Raw genomic sequence first — 17,746 nt, 5'->3', positions numbered from 1 at the left:
CATGCCGTGCAGACTCTCAGGATCTATCCTGACCTGGAACCAGCAGACCAAAGGGCACCAAGGTCCCACTCAGCATGCAGCAGCCCCAGGCTGAGCAGGGTCGACAACCCCAGACAGACCCCCGAGAGCCTCACGTTCTCTTGATGGTCCCCTTAAATATTTAAAGATAAACAGAAAAGCAGTAAATGCATACGGAAACCAGCAGTCACTGTCCGTTCAAACCAATGGACTCAATCAGACGTTGAGTCCAACTTCCCTTCATGAAGGCCTCAAAGGCATCTTCCTTCCTTCAGGGGAGTGAGGGCGTTAGCACCTTCCAAGGTGAAAGCCTGGCAGTGTGCCCGAAGGTCAACCTCCTCCTAGGAGGAACACAGAGGCCCTGCCATGACACTCTCTCAGGCCCCAGGGGGTTCTGGCGCATCCCCTTTGGCTGGCTGGCCACCCAAGTCCTCAGAGGAGATAACGCCTAACCTCCATGCTCCTCCCAATCCTCAACACCAGAGGTGGCGAGGCCGGACACCAGGAGGCAGGAATGACAACATCATCCCGAACTATATATTCTTATCAAGCAGAAAACAGCCTGCATGTGCTTTTAAATTTTTCAACACACAGAAAGCTTTACAATGGTTTACTCTGGCTGGCCTATAACTTTTTCACTTGCATTTGGTATTTTTCTAAAAAGCTTTATATAGAACAAATTAAAAAATGAAAAATAAAGATAACTCTTTGACAGACATGAAAGTACATCCACTTAGTTCTCTCTAGCCGCCCAGATCCAAAAGTCCTATTTCCATAACATTAAGTATAATCCAGGGTGGTACAGTCCATTTTCAAGTAATCAAATACTATGATCAACTTTATGGAAAATCAAATAAGCCCAAAATAACCTTAGAAATACAAATATATCCTCCTACCCTTATTTAGATTTTAGACATTGTGGCGAATAACGATGAGTCCAAAGCTTTGCTGCCACAGAAGACGGTGTGGGGGGATCAGTCAAGCTCTTGCAAAAAGCCTGAACGAGACAGTTGTTAATGGAAACGACACTGGCAGCAAGCTACAAGAGTGGGACTATTACACCACTTTCCAAACTGCTATTCCTCACTCCCACTTTTAGGAAAGGTGAGTAATGGATCTTATGCAAAAATGAAATCAATGACCACTGTATGAAGCCATATGTATAAGTAAACAGACTAACACAGGAAGCAGGAATCCTACTTTGTACAGAAGGGTGGAAGGAATTCCACTACAGACAGATGCCGGGGGCCAACTTCTAACTGACCTACTGAAGAACGCAGCAAGGCCTCAGAGGAAACCGATGCTGGACTCACAAGCACTCAGGAGGGTGAGGACAGGGACCACCATCCTGAGGACGCTCTGCTCAACAGCCCCTTGGCCACCCCCACCACAGCAGCTGGAGGACACAGCCCTGGAGGGTGCAAATGGCTCTACCTACAAAAAGCCAAGTGGTGGGAGAGCCCCCTAGAGGTGGGCAAGGGCAGCACCCCCTTCTCTCAAACAGCAGGTCTTACCAGAAGCCTTCCTTCCAGACCCAGAGGGCAGCAAACTTGAGGAAAAGGCTCCACGACACGACTCTTCTGGAAGCAGAGGAGGGGCCACTTCCAAATTCACTTCATGTAAACAGAAAAACCCAAATGCCCAAACCTCACAAAGACATCACCAGAAAAAGTTATATACAACACCCCTCACGAACTTAAAATACACAAATCCTAAACGGCACATTTATCTTTCAATTATTCATTTTTGGCCGTGCTGGCTTTCTGTTGCCACGCGCGGGCTCTCCTCTCGATGGGCACGTGGCTTCTCTCTGAGGCGGCCTCTCTCGTCGAGGCCGCAGGCTCCAGGCGCGTGGCCTTCAGTAGTTGTGGCCCACGGGCTTAGCTGCTGCACAGCATGTGGGACCTTCCTGGACCAGGGAACCGGTCTCCCCTGAGCTGACCCACAGGTTCTTAACCACTGGACCACCAGGGAAGTCCCAAAGTAGCATTTTTAAACCAGCAAGATGTAAGGGAAAAAAAAGATTATACCATGAATTAAATGACGTGGTACAAAGTTTCAAGGTTGATATAGGCTCCTAAAATTAACTTATTGTACAGTTAAAGAACAAAGGAGAAAAACATGATTATGTTGACAAATCCACAAAAGCTGTTTAACAAAATTCAACAGATTGAAGAAGCACTTTCAGAGTGAGAGGGGTCACCTACTAAAGCCAACAAGGGCAGCAGTCACCTGCTGTTCCCCCACGACCGGGAACACGTACGGAGGTCCACTGTGATGATGTTTATTCACTGTCAGACTGGAGGTTCTAGTCAGTGCAACAGAAGTAACAAAAGGCAAAAAGACCAGAAAGGAAGAAGCAAAGCGCCTTTACTCACAGACACCATGATTTTCTACAGAGAAAACCCTACGGAAACTGCAAAAGAATTCCTGGAACTAAGAAGTGAATTTAGTGTTATGTACCAGCAGCAGTAGTTCACTGCTGCTGCTAAGTCGCTTCAGTCGTGTCCGACTCTGTGCGACCCCACAGACGGCAGCCCACCAGGCCCCCCGTCTCTGGGATTCTCCAGGCAAGAACACTGGAGTGGGTTGCCATTGCCTTCTCCAATGCAGGAAGGGAAAAGTGAAAGGGAGGTCGCTGAGTCTTGTTTGACTCTTAGGAACCCCATGGACTGTGGCCTACCAGGCTCCTCCATCCACGGGATTTTCCAGGCAAGAGCACTGGAGTGGGGCAGCAGTAGTTTAAAAGTAAAAAAAAAAAAAAAAAAAGAAAGAAATTAAGCAGATTTAGAGTATCGTCAAAAAACAAAGCATTTAGAAATAAGTTTTACAAAATACACACAGATCTTCAAGCTGGAAACTACCAAACATTACTGAGAAAAATTAAATAGAATCTAAACAAATGCAGAGATAAACCACAATCATGAACTGGAAACTTTAATTTAAGATGTCAACCCTCCCAAAATTGATACATAGATTCAATGAACTCCAATCAAAATCCCAGTAGGCCTTTTTGGAGAAACTGACACCTTGATTCTAAAAGTCATATGGGAAATTGAAACCTAGAAACCAAGACAATCTTTCAGGAAAAAAAAGGGGGGGGGCTGGAAGACTCAAAGACTTATCACAAAGCTACATCAAGTCGGTGTAGCACTGGCACAGAATGGATGAAAAGATCAGCTGAACAAAACACTGTCCAGACACATATAACCCACACATGTATGGTCATGTGACTGTTTTTCAACAAAAGCACCGAGGCAATTCCCTGGAGAAAGGAATTGGTTCCCCACTCCCTTCCCTCAGCAAATGATGCTGCAACAACTAAGTAACTTGGAAAAAACTGAGAACCTCACAAGTTAATTCGAGATGATGGAATACCTATCTAAACAGGAAAAGCTAAAATTATGTTTTTCAAATAATTGAGAATGTGAAATCAGAGCAGGCAAATATTTCTTAGGGACACAAAATACGCTGAACAGAAAGGAAAAAATAGTTGGTCTTCCTCAAAATTAAAAACTATCCACTAAAGACATTAGTAGAAAAATAAAAACATGTCCCCAAATGTGAGAAAATGATCAGTACAAATATCTGATCACCAAATTGTAAACAGAACCACAAATTGAAAATACCAATTAAAAACACACAAGAGACCTGCCTCACAATGAATACTTACTGAGAACAGTGTTCAAAGATCAGTCAGCAGGAAAGGGCAGGTCACCACAGAGAGAGTGCAGACTTCATACCCACCAGGATGACTAAACCTGTAAAAACCACCATCACCAAGCACGAGGGCACAACACAAACTCTCCAACATCCCTGGTAAAAACGCAAAAATGGTGAACGGGGGAAAGTGCTGGCAATTTCTTAGGAGGTTACACATCCATTTGCCATGCAATCCAACCGTGCAATTAACACCTAGGAATTCACTCAAGAGAAATGAAAACATCTGTCCATAAAGAGGCTTGAACAAGAATTCTCTTAGCAGTTTTATTAATGGTGGCCCCAAACTGGACAATTCAGCTGTCCAGCAACATGAGAATGAACAAGCCGTGGTACAGTCACATAACAAACTGCTACTTCTTAAAGCATGAACTATTTTCTGATGCACAGAACAACGTGGGTGAACTCTGACGACATCACTGAATCAAATAAAAAAATAGTGTATGTTGTATGGCTCCATGTGTGTAAATTTCAACAACTGGCAAAACTAACCCAGCATGACGGAAATCAGAACACTGGATGCCAGGGGGAGGGGCTGACTGAAAGGGGGCATGAGGCAACTTCCTGGAGTGTTTTATATCTTGCTTTGGGTTGGTGGTTGCATCGCTTTACATATCTGCAAAAACTCACTGAACTTTATGACTTAAAAATCTATGGATTTTACAATATTATGCAATTTTTGCCTTGGTTTTGTAAATGAAATGGTTAATTCTGAGTATTCACAGAGATAATTTTTATGCTATTCTAATTCTGAACTCCCGTTTCCTCGAAATTAACCACATGTAACAGATCCCCGGTTTGCCCCCCCAGTACACACACCAATCGCCTCCATGCAGAAGCCTTAACTTCAGACAGCACCCAGCCACCTCCATACTCCAGCCTGGTGTGGCCAGTGAGGTAAGACAGGAGCCAGGGCTGCTCTGAAACGGGAGGGCCTCCTCTCCTCTCCAAGCTCTGCTCGGGAGTGGGCTGTGGCACTTCGCACCCAGAGCCCAGCCTGCAGATGCCGAGGGGAAAGCTGGGGGCCGGACTCCAGGGACCATCCCCCAGCAGACTCAGCTTACTGCCCACCCGCCCGTGCTTCTCCCCCAGAGAAATGGGCCGCGTCTCGCGAAGCCCTTGGTGGAGGAGCTTGCTTTCTGCAACGCAGCCTGACCCTTCCTCGACGCAGAAGCACAGAGGGCAGAAGCAAGGCTGAGCCGCGTCCTCCTCCGCGCTCGCACGTGGGGACTGGCACCCGGGCTCTTTAAGAGGCGCTTGTCCTCCTACCTTTTCTTCCCCAAATTCACTGTGTCTTTAAAAAAAAGAAAAAAAATTCAACACACAATTTCTGTGATTTACTGTGCAACGAACATGCTAAAGGACAAAATGACATTTTCTCTACTAAGTATTTGGTGCCTGTGATTTTCTGAGCACTACAGCCAGACGGTTCTCATAGAAATAGAGAAGACTGTGTTCATATAGTTCAAAGGTTTGCTTATTTTTTGGTCTTAAAAAAGACTATTGATTGTAACATGCAGCTCTACAGGAAAAATCTCAACAGAGGCGGCGAAAACTGATATTTATTACTGCACTTGTGCTCATTACGGCCGTCTCTGACAGGGGTCCATTAAATCAATTTTTATGTTTCTTATGTATTTTCTTTATCTAACGTTCCTGGCATTGTGTTTATTAGCCAGTTAAGACAAACACAGAGCAGAGAAGTGGGTGGTTTTTCCCTCTTCTGTCAGAAATAACAAGAACTGCAATTTTAATACAACTGCTATTCACAATCAATGAATGAAGGAAATGGAATGTTACATTTCACAAGAAAACATTAAAAAGTGCTTTAACTTTATGTTTTTACAATTAGAGAAAATACCAGAAAGCATTCAAAAAAAGGGAGAAGGGAGTTCCATTAGAAACGGCAACATGCTAAACTTCCTCTGAAAAGGGGATTTTCCACCCTTCCCCTCAGCCACACACACACGCCAACGTCAGACACCATTTCCAAGAGCCCCAGTGGGGCTCCTGATTAAGCGAGTCCAGGACTCTGGAATAAAACTCACCTGGCAAGCTGATGAACAGTGAAGGCTGGTCCCAATTTAAAAATCAAGACTAGGCAAGCAGCTCCCTGTCACCAAATTTCCAGAGGGATCCCCCCAGCCTATTTAAGAATCTAAGTGTTCAATGCTCACGGCACCTCTGTGTATGTACACATTAGTATGTCTTGGGGCTCCTAACTCCAGGTTATGCTGCTGTGGTTGATCAGAGGTGGAAGGGGCCTGCGCAACAAGCACAGGTGCTGAAAATAACACTCACGGCCCTACCATTTCTGGCGAGATGCTAATTTCTGTGATTTGTAGCGTGGGGCTCGTGTTACCCTGTGGTCAGGGGTGAACAAGCAATACCCATATGCTCTCTGTTGCTCTAAACACAGGCCGTGGGTGTCACACAGGACGTTCACTCACCCAGTGTCTGGGGTCTTCCCGCCATGCAGCTTTATCCCATGCAGACCCCGCTCACAACCAGAGATCTCCAACTTCCCCAGAGGGCTGTCCACCACTTTGTATTTCATTTCACAGGTCTCGTCCATTCTCCCAAGTACCTAGAGAAAACAATTACTACAGTTAAGCCTATGTGAAAGAGTTTGGTCACTTCTAAAGCATAACAGAAGCCCCAGCTATATAAGACATGAAACACTTGCGAAGCTTTCTTTCCCATTTTTTGAATTTAATCATAATGTGTCATTTTTATAACACAGTTACTTTGGAGACAGAAAATTACCGTAATTGCACAGAACAGCAATGCATTCTCCTTTCATTTCCTTAAATTACTATCTCCCTTTCTTCTCATTTATCTTTAACCAATGCATAGTCAAAGATGAAATTAAAGCTTCTCTTAAATAGTCCCTAAAACTATTTAAAATAAAACAATTACCAACAACTTTTTTAATGACAACTAAAGACAAACCATTTAATACTTTGAATAAAGTATATTTAACAATAGAGCATTATGGAGTGAACTTACAGAAACAGTGCAATTCAACTCTGCTCTTAACACAATGGCCCCCGTGTTAACAGGTGGGTGGCCAGGCAGATGCACGCTGGACACGGCTCTTTCGCTCTGGAAAGCACACAAATTTCAGCTACAAACTGAAGTCGCTCAGTCGTATCCAACTCTTTGCGACCCCATGGACTGGAGCCTATCAGGCTCCTCCATCCATGGAATTCTCCAGGCAAGAAAACTGCAGTGGGTTGCCATTTCCTTCTCCAGGGGATTTTCCTGACCCAGGGATCGAACTCGGGTCTCCACATTGTAGGCAGACACTTTACCATCTGAGCCACCTAGGAAGCTGTCAGGGTAGTCCCCTTTTTTCAATTTTTAAAGGGACCCAAAATGTAAGGACTTTAGCAATAGGGCAGCCCTTCATCCCTTCTCACCTCTTAGAGCAGGAGGGACACAGCTGGGAACAAGATCTGTGTCTCTGACCTTCTGCATGTGACCTTCTCCATTTCAGGAGAAGGGCTTTGGAGGGGGGTCTAGTGGCAACCAGAAGGGTGAGGAAGAACTTGTTCAAAGAAGTGTACGACCGCTATCCCATGATGTACCATCCATGTGAATTCTGAGGGATGTTAACTTTGGTCAACTCAGCAAAGGTTTACAAGAAAGAGAAGCTGTACTAAGAGCAGTGAGAAGCCAGGACCATGGTTTAGGCCGACTGACATTAAAAACAAAGCTCTCGACTCCAGAGGTGAGGGCTGTGGGAAGCCCACCTGGCCCGGAGCAGCACTGGGCTGCTTCCTCCCCGCATGGACCCCTGCCCCGCCTCTACTAATACTCCTCTCTCCAGAGCTCCACCCTCAGCCACAGCGGTCTAGGGTACACCCTCTGAGCTCGCCTGCTTACCTGCTCTCTCGACCTCTGTGTCCCGAAAACACTCCAAATGAACTTGACCAAAACTGTCACCTTGCATAAATTCTCCTGTACACAGCACTTCCACCCATCCCTGCCCACACCCAGACCCGGATTTGCCCTGGACAACGCGTTCCCTTGCACCTCGCCAGCTGCACCTCCACAGGCACTCATCTCTCACTGTCAGCTCCTTCATTCCCACCCCATCCTCCAGGACTCCCCACCAACTCTCACCTCCCTGAGGAAGGGCGCCCGGCACTCATTACACTTGGGCTCTTCCCACGCCAACCACCCCTCAGCTAAAACACTAATGACGTGAAGGGACCACAGCAGGGCCAGCGAACTGCAGCCCATGGACCAAACCCAGCCCAGCACCTGCTTTGTAAATAAAGCTTTATTGGGATACACCCATGCTCGCCACTTGCAGGCTGCTGGCCGTGGCTGCCTTCACGCTCCAGGGGCCGAGCCAACTGGCTGTCCTGCAGCCCTATAAGCCACAGGCGCTCTCACACGCATCGAGGGCTCCAGTCTCCGGGTGTGGACACCAGAGACTGCCCCGTCCCTGACTGTCCAGTCTGCACCACGCAGCCTGCTGTCTACCTTACTGGGAAACCTCAGCACACCTCCCCGCTCTTGCCCCAGGTTCTTCTCCCTTCCCTGTGCCTTCCACCTGCTCCTAATGTCTCTTGCTGTACCTCTGTTCGCTGAACCCAGGGTAGGCCAGGCAAGAGCAGGGAAGCTGGAAGAAAACTTGAAGAGCCACAGGAACTGCAGACATGTTTAATCTCTGCAGGCTGGCGCAGCAGCCGCAGCAGCAGCAGCAGACATGCTGGAGCCTCTCCTCTCGAGGTTGACCCAGCAGACGCAGCCACAAGGGCGTCTCAGGTGGTGCTTACACAGGGTACTGCGCGTGTGCGGTGCTGTAAGTGACCTCAGCTGTTACATAATCACATATTCACAAAACGTGGGGCAGGAGCCGGCAGCCACAGGGCGAGAGAGAGCCTGACCACCACCACCTCGCCAACTGCTCTTTCCCTATGTAAGGCCACGCTGATCGCCGCCTCTGCCCCCCAAGAGCCCAGGACAGGAGAACGAGCCATGCCTTGAAGACGTCAAGCGGCATTCCCGAAACCCCATGGTGCTCCAGCATCACTCCAAAGGCTCAAGGGCGCATTAGGGGGGTAAGAAGAAAGCAGCTTTGTTTCTCTACCAAGTAAGTACTCGCCAATTGTTCACCGACCCCTGCCCCCTACCCATTCCTGCTCAGAAGCACTGGCCTCCGTCAGGCTGTTTCGCCTGCTTACAGGCATGGGAAACCGGTACTGGCTAATTTAAGCACAAAAGCAACTTACTGAAAGACTCACAGAAGTTCTGGGAAGAAGCTCAGAAAACAGTAGGAACCAAGACTGGCCACCGTCCAGCCACAGGCGGTACCAAGCCTCAGGATACACCTGTGGGAGCTCCGGGGACTGCAGGCACGCGGCAGGCCCCGCAGGCACCGCCGCCCAGAGAGAACAGGATGCTCCGGCCACTGTCAGTGCCCTGCTGCCCGGGCTCCCTCTCACGTGTCCCGGGACTTGAGGCCCAGGCAGGAGCTCAGAGCTGGCGTGGGGCCAGGCCCATGACACCTACGTCGAGCGTCCAGGAAGAAGGACAGCTGCCAGAAGGGCTTTGTCTGTGTCGGACCCCCTCAAGGACACGGACTGGCACTGCTACAGAAAGTAAGACTGGCACAGCGCCAACCAAGAGAAAGGTCAAACGGTGATGTCCTTCCCAGGCCTCAATTTTCTCAACAATAAATAGGAATAGTAATACTGTTTTCGCCAACCTCACTGGGGTATTCTGTGGGCCCAGCTGGAGAAGATGGGAAAAGCCATGAATGGGGTGGGCCAGGTACTCCTGCATTTGGGAAGGACTTCTGTCCGGCTCGGCACACACCCAACCCTCACCCTTATCCGAGCAAAGGCTGGAGAGACACGTCCAGGTGTGCAGAGCAAGCCAGGGGCAGGCAACGAAGGTGACTCAGGGCGCAGGGGCACGAGGGATTCCCCCGCTTGGGAGCACGAGCGAGCTTGGGCCCCTCCTCGCTCCTCTGGGAGAAGGGCCTGGCATGTCATGCCAGCTTCCTGAGCACAGCCCAGACTGGCTGCACTTCGGAGGCCACTGGCCTGGAATGCAGGGAAGGGCAGCCAGCCAGCTTCTTGAGCTGGAAGGGCTGCCTCTGGCCCGAGTAACAGCCATACACTCCAGGCCCTCCACCTCTGAGGGGACCACGAGGACTCCGAAGCTCGGCCCGAAGCCGCCGTGCTGCCCCGTGGTCTGCAGCGGCACACACCTGCCAACACAGCACTGCCCGGACCACCACCTGGGCTCAACTCACAGCCTGCGTGCGGCTGACTTCTCACTCTCAGAACCAGCTCCACCGGCCTCACAGAGCATGGGGGCCAACCACAAATCACGCCAAGAACCAACAAAGGGCAGCTCATTCTTAACAGGAATACCTGGCAAGTTCAAAATCTCAGTTCTGAACAAGTGGCGTGTCACTTCCAGCCATATCCATGCAGCAGATCATGTAGTTACGTGAAGTCTGAGGGAGTGAGCTCCTTAGACTTCCTTACTGGGTAAACAGGATGGAAATCAAAGCCTACTTCAGTGTTCCTGAACGTGAGGACTCCCCGAGGACTCCGGCCTCGGCCTGGCTGTCCTTTCAGGAGCGCCTGTGGGCTTTCAAGCGCAGTAGCAGCGCCCTGCTCGTCAGATAATGCACCATAACCCACCGACGGCTACTTTGCCAGAAAAAGAAAAGCTGCAATTTTTACAATATTTTATACCAACTCTGCCAGAAATGGCATTTGAGACTCCACAGAAGCCTGTGCACAACTTCCCTTCCTGTAGACAACCAGGACATTCCGCACAGAGTCCTTCCATGAGCAAGAGTAAAAATTAGCTGAATACTGAATCCTACTATGTAATGGATAATGTGTCCCCAGGACAGAAGCGCTGGGCCATTTGGCGTGGAGTGTGTGCTGAAGACAAGCCCAGGCTGAAACAGCAGGCGTGCTACAGGTCCCGTGGAGCTGGCAGGCCTCGCAGAGGGGTCGGGGGAAGCCAGCAGGAGAGACGGGGGCGTCACAGACACCAGGAGGGACCCTCAGAGGCTGGAACCGGGCAGCAAGAAGGGCGCGGTTTCAATAGCAGGCGAACACATCAGGGAGCCAGGGCGTCTCAACACAGGCTGGTGGGAGGTGCCGTCTGGAAAACAACAATGCCAGACACACACGGGGCTGCCATGCACACGGCGGCACAAAGAAGCTGACGGAATCCTGAGCCCTACAAACGTGGCAGGCCTGCCCAACACCCCCACAGAAACGCCCCCAGGCCCCGGAGGCCAACCCACCGCCAGCTCTGAGAGGGAACCCCATCAACGGACGCCCGCCCAGAGAAGGCCATGACTGTGACCCCAATAAGCAAGCTGCAAAGGGAACAAGACCCAGGAAACACGCTGCTCACTGCAGACTCTCCAACATTCACAGCCCAAGCACCAAGCCTAGGGCCAAGCAGGCTTCTGGCAGCCTGGCAGGACTCACGGCCAGGCTGCTGCCAGGCGGGGAGGGCGGCTGCCCCAGGGGAGCAGGGCAGCCTGCTGCAGGGGAACAGCTGAGAAGGTCTGGAGAACATGACATCTACACAGAGACCGGAATCACAACAAGGAGCTGGCCAGGCGAGAAGGTGCACGTGGGAAGCCGGCCGGGTGGGGAGGGAGCCCAGGAGCAGAACCAGGGGGCCAGGGAGGAGGCCCAGCCGCTGCAGAGAGAACCGCAGGCAGATACACGGCCTCCGTGGGTCAGCGTTGAGCCTTGCTTTGTCCCTGAGGCGCCCCAGAGCTTTACGCTGGGGACAAATCCACCAGGTTGGCCTTTTCAAAGACATTCTCTGGCCGCTGTGTAAAGAATGGGTGGGCACAGAGGTTTGGAGTTGTGGTGGAGACCATGGAGACAGTTCGAGGACTGAGGATGAGCTCAACCCATGCAGGAGAGAAGGCAGACTACATAATGCGCCATGAGTAAGGATTAATAGTAAATGTCTACTCAAGCGCCCTATACATGAGCCCCAGGCTCAGGGGCTCACAACTGGAATGAGACAAATGCGGTCCGCCAGGGGAGGAAAACTACCCACAGAAAGCAAATCCTGCTGAACGATCTCTGCAGCCTTTGTCTAGATCCAAAAGTGCTCTGAAGTAAAAGTGTATTTTAGACTATCAATATAGATATGGTAGAATGATTTAAAAGTATCTACCTGCATCTCTTACCTGCATGTTCGGAGTTTCTACAGTAAATTTGAAATTCTTTTCCAAGGATAAAAACTATTAAAATTCAACATAATATACAGATGATGTCAGCAAATGTTCTACATTTATCATTGTCTCAATCTCACAGCCATCAAACAAAGGACTGTTACTACTTTTCTTTGTAAAATAAAAACTCTGGGGTATGAAATTTTATTTGACTTACAAAAAAATGGGGGGAGGGGAGTTCTTCCCTGGTAGTCCAGTGGTTAAGAATCCGCCTTGCAACACAAGGGACACCAGTTTGATCCCTGGTCCAGGGGACGATTCAGCCTGGGCTCCACGACTGCTGAAGCCCAGACACCTAGAGCCTGCGCTCTGCATCAAGAGAAGCCGCCACCATGAGAGAGGAGCCCCCACCTGCCACAACCAGAGAAAGCCTGTGCGCAGCAAAGAAGACCCAGCAGAGCCAAGAACAACTGAATCTTAAAAAAAGAAAAATATATGGTTGAACAAAATAAAGACCCAAGGAAGAAATCACATCTCCTCCTTTCCCATCACTACACCTACACATGAGGCCTACACAGCCCCGCAGCACCCTGGGGCCCTCCCGTCCTTCTGACCGCACCTCTGGCTGGGAGCGCAACTCACCCGCGTCTACTGCGCCTGCGCACAGGCACGGCTCTGGCCTCAGCGCCGGCGCCGCCATTCAGGCCGTTCGAAACGCCTCCTTCATACTGGTACCGCGGCCTCCGCCACTTAGTTCACAATCCTGCTCAAAGGTCACTGTCTCAGAGAAATCTTCCTGAAACAGTCCATCTCCTTTATCCATCCTTTCCCATTCTTTTCCTTCATAGCACTTGTGTCACATAAAATTATACTAGGTTTATTTCATTTGCCATGTGTTGCCTTCACTAGAACGTAAGCTCCAATACAGGTAGCAAATGTTATGTGACAATTCTGGCCAATGAATAAGGAGAAGTCTGCTTGTTTTAACTTTAAAAAAGTTTTTGTGTGGCTGGCACCATCTCGTCCCCTCTCTCCCTTTCTTGACACTGCAGATGTGATGCCTGGAGCTGCGGCAGCCGTTGAGTACAAGCCGAGACTAGAGAGCCTCTGGCCCCGACACTGCCGGCCCCACCAGGCCAGTGCTGTCTGTGGCCAGACTTGTACTTGTGTGAGAAAAAGAAAACTCCGTTTCAAGCCAAGGTTGGGAGGATTTCCTGTTTTCTTCAACTTGAAAAGTGAAAGTGTAGTCTCTCATTCATAGCTGACTCTTTGCGACGCTATGGACTGTAACCCTCCAGGCTCCTCTGTCCATGGAATTCTCCAGGCAAGGATAATGGAGTGGATTGCCATTTCCTTCTCCAGGAGATCTTCCCAACCCAGGGATCGAACCTCGGGTTTCTTGCATTGCAGGCACATTCTTTACCGTCTGAGCCATCAAGGAAGCTGACGCTGTATACTTACACTTAGAATGCATCATAGGTGCTCAGTAAATAGCTGTTGAATAAATTAGTTAATTATCCAAATCAGTCAAGTATACTTGATGTGAGGACTCAGAAGGAGAACTCCAGGATTAATGACAGGCTGGGGTCTGAGGGCCAGAGGATTCCTGGAAGAGGTGCCTACACAAAAAAGGGAGTCACATTTTCTGAGGGAGGGTTGGAGGAGGGGGCATTCCTGGCAGGCAGGTCTGTGTGCTAAGGCCCTGAGCCAGAGGGAGCACAGGGTGCCTGGGAGGTCAGGAGGCTGCAGACACGGGAGGGCAAGGACCCCCGTCAGAGGGAGCCCACGGCAGTAGCTCCTGTGGGGACACGAGCAGGGGGACAAACGGAAGCACCGAGGACCCAAGAGCCTCCCGAGCAGGGGAGGGGCATGCGGTGTCTGGGATGCTGTAACCACCCCACAGGGTTATGATGCGTTCATAACAGAATCTGCTCCAGTAACAGCAGGCCATGCTGGTTTCCAAGCCAGAAAGAGGAGGAAAAGTTACCACCCAACCATCATTACTCCTAAGCACCAGCTTTACAGCTGAGGAAAACAGGGGCTTGTCCTGGAAACAGCGATCGGCAGGCCCTTCTTCCAGAAGCAGCCAAGTGGAGGCCTGGGGAGCCCCGTGGGAGGACAGGAGGAAGCCCACCATCCAAAGCCCACCATCAGTTCCCAACATGCCAAACCCACACATGTGTGATCTGAGAGCTAGGCTACAGGGTCCTGCGGAGGCTGTGACAAGTCAGTTCTTTGAATATTTCCCGAGAGCCACAGGGGCCTGCTCTCATGGTGGGAAACCTGACTTCCTTAATGGAGGCCCCCAGCCGCAGGTAGAACCAGGCCCACACGCTTCCAGGGGGACAGCACCACGGGCCACGTCCAGGACACAGAAGGGCTTAGCAGCCAGCCTGCCCCGCTTTCCACTCCCGTGAAGCACAAGCCCGCGACCCCACGCTTTTAGGCGGACAGCACCACAGGCCACGTTCAGGACACAGAAGGGGTTAAGCAGCCAGCCCGCCCCCCTTTCCACTCCCGTGAAGCACAAGCCCGCGACCCCAGCCTGGAGGCCTGGCAGGCCCAGCTCCCTGCATCATCATGGCAGCCACCTAAAGCCACAGAGTGGCTGACATTAATTGGTGGCAGAAAAAAATTGATTTTTCATGGCTATTTGGAGACCTCTGAAAAAACTAAGTGAATTTCGTTTCATCTCCCTTTCAACATGAATGGTATTTAATGTTCTGAATTAAGCAGTTGGCGCCAGAGGCCGGGTTCCCACTATATCAAAAGCAAGAAACCCAGTAACAAGCTGTCTTCCTCCTCCTTTGCTTGTAGCGTTCCAGGCCAGCCACGCCTGTTTAAACACTGTCCTTCCAGAACCATCTTCACAGTCCTATACCTTCCACTTTTAACCATTTCTAGTATTGGTATCCTGCACAATGAAAATGACCAGAGAGAGGCTGGAAAAAGAAAACCTGCCTGCCTTCTTCCTCGCAGTGTACAAACATGGAGCTCAGACGTGTGCTCCTGAGGCCGCCCCCGAGTCAGTGCTCAGCCCACAGCAGAGCTCAGGCCTCCCCAGGAGCCGCATCTCAGGCCTCCCGGCCTTTCCATCTGCTACGTGTGTGAAGTGGGAGCCCGCTGGCACTGAGGACTGATGTAGGAAAGGGGTGCAACTCAGCTGCAGCTCCTTCTGACATCAATAAAGCCATCACGAAAAGATGACCAGCAACCCAGCTCCAGCTCCTTCTGACATCAACAAAGTCATCATGAAAAGATGACCAGTTTTACAATCACCCTGCTGAACAGAGGATAAGAAAAAAGGCATCAGGGAAGCACCTTTGTCCTCGTTACTCAAGATCAGCCCACCTAACAATCAGGTGTGAGGGATTCTTTTAACTAGGAAAAAAACGTGTCAAACTCCTACAAGAGAGAAAATACGCCTACCGATCACTTCTTAATAAGCCTGGCCAAAGAGAGTGGAGAAGAAAGTGGACAGGACTGGTCCCCGCCAGGTGTGTGAGTCAAGAAGGAAAACACCAGGGAAAAACCCAGGCCCGTGGCTAAGACCCAGCTCACAGTGCCACCAGGCCGGGGTCTCCACCGTGGAATTTCATCAGGTCACTTTCCACCAAAAAAGTCAGAATATGGCTCAATTATGCCCGAACAACCAAGAAGAAAGCTTCAATTTGGTTGAAATGATTTTACCAAACAAAATACTGGCATTGCCACCTGGTATATCAAATTTAGAACAGATCCAGAAGTTGTGCCAAAACATCACTTCACATCTATACAAAAGCCTGCAAGTTTATGGCCACTTTATTACAATGCTAAAGCCTGGAAGCAATCAACATGTCCCTCGCTCAGGGAGCGGCTGAAGTGCTGCATGAGACAATGGACTATCAGTCACTGTGAAGAAGAAACGTGGCATCAGGCCATGAGGAGACACGGAAGGAACTTAGATGAATGTTACTATGTGAAAAAAGACTGAAAAGACTGCATACTCTGTGATTCCAAGTATGTGGAGACAGTAAAAAAGCCAGTGGTTCCCAGGGTTGGGGGAGAGAGGGAGGAACAGCAGAACACAGATTTCCGGGGTGGGGAACCGTTCTGGAGGCTGTGGTGGCGGTGGATGCAGGACATTACACTGAACACAGCTGTCCAAACCCGTGCAGAGCACCACCAAGAGTACACCCTGACTTAAACAAAGGACAAACTTATCAATGTGTGTGGGGGGGTGATGGTGGGGAGGGGCAAGGGGTATATGGGAACTCCCTGTACCTTCTGCTCAACTTTGCTGGGAACCTGAAACTGCTCTAAAAAATAAAGTTTTTTCTTCCTAATTAAAAAAAAAAAAAATCACCCCAAAGCCTTCTGCTACGGCCCTGACATGTATGTTTCTGCATCACAGATACCCGGCTAGGCTTTCAAATGAGACCTGCTGGTGTGCGGGTCCCATACATACTGCGCTCTGCCTGTTCCGAGCATATACAGACTTTGAGAACATGCGATCTGTGCTTTTTTTCATTCTCATCACTGGAGCCGACCCTGCGTGGCAGAGCACCATCCTGATTAACCACACTTTGGTCTTGAAGAATACTCGTCACAACAACAGTTGGGGAGTCAGGGCCAGGGCGAGCTCAGCCCCGCAGCATCACACACGTGCGTCTTGTTAAATAAGCATTCGCCAGTCATCTGAACAACCCAGCTACAAGCAGCATGTTATAAAAACAGCTGAGAAAATGCCTGCCTGTCAGAGCTGCCGTGTTAGAGGGACGTTTAGGAAATTTGTTCACTGGTCTTTAGAACCACCATTTCTAGAAAAGAGGCACCATCTACATTTTAAAACTATACTTAAAACTCAGTTTTCCTTTCTAAAGTTTTCATTTTTGTTCCTGTTAGCAAACTAAGGTATACACCACGCAGGAAGGTAACTGCTTTTCTGTTCTGAAGCTCAAAGGCTGTTGTGAATTTGTGCAAATACACAGAAATTAGTTAGGAAGCAGTTGGAATATAAACTCGTGTGTGTGTGTGTGTGTGTGTGTAAAAGAAACAGATCACAGAGAAGTGCAGAAATCTAACACATGTACAGCTTAACAAACTACTCCAGAAATTTCTTGGAACTTCAGGCATTTTTGAAAAATATTTCCAGGTACAATACCAAAGTGACAACTACTGCACACATATCCATTCGAACAGTTTAGCTAAAATACCTCTGCATCTTGCCAAAAATTGGCGCATGATACCAGAACCATCTACAGTGAGACCAATAAAGGTCTTTTCAGAAGTGTATTAGCGACAACCATTAAAAATGTTCCCTACAAAGCTTTCCTACTAATCAAAGCACTGAAGACCAGACTCAAATCTACACAAAGCAGTGAAGTGAGAGGCTGGGGTCGCAGCATGCTCACACCTGAGTGTACACACTCTCCGGGTACACAGGGGAGCCTACCCACACAAAACTACAAGTGAAACGCTGTACACCTGCCCAGCTGATTAATTTCAGGGAAGAAAAACTGAACACCAAAATGAGAATGATACACGAAAACCACATTTTTATTAAGGTGAAAAAGGAGACTTCAAAGATGTTTCCCACTTGCTGGGTTCCCAGACCCGGGAAGCACTAGCCACTGCCCCCAGCCCTCCTCCTCTCAGGGGGCTTAGGGTGAAAGATGGGAGAAGCTCCATTCCAAGGCGTTCGTTTGAGCAGGTTATGAAGAGCTATTCTTTAATAACCAATGTACCAGGAGCCAGAAGGCCAGATGCACCAATGATCAGAGGAAGCAGGCTACAAGGAGGACCGAGGCCCAGACCTCCTGCGAGGAGCCCAGAGAGTCA

General features: G+C 49.5%; 1 protein-coding gene across 3 annotated transcripts in view; it reads right to left on the bottom strand.

Moving 5' to 3' along the window:
* MGMT (O-6-methylguanine-DNA methyltransferase) overlaps positions 1-17,746 on the bottom strand; it is a 277,279-nt gene that overhangs the window by 219,434 nt on the left and 40,099 nt on the right. For 2 of the 3 annotated variants that reach the window (XM_061403852.1, XM_061403851.1), the window contains exon 2: positions 6,189-6,325. In XM_061403852.1, the coding sequence (XP_061259836.1) occupies positions 6,189-6,313 (125 nt within the window). In that variant the 5' untranslated portion in view covers positions 6,314-6,325. Of the gene's footprint in view, positions 1-6,188; positions 6,326-6,747; positions 6,844-17,746 lie in introns of all 3 variants that reach the window. The other variant, XM_061403853.1, reaches the window with a different exon arrangement.

This window comes from Bos javanicus, chromosome 26 (assembly GCF_032452875.1).
Source record: "Bos javanicus breed banteng chromosome 26, ARS-OSU_banteng_1.0, whole genome shotgun sequence".
NCBI classification, from domain to species: Eukaryota; Metazoa; Chordata; class Mammalia; order Artiodactyla; family Bovidae; genus Bos; species Bos javanicus.
Note: the sequence above shows the minus strand (reverse complement) of the source record. Positions and strands in the feature narration are given on the sequence as shown.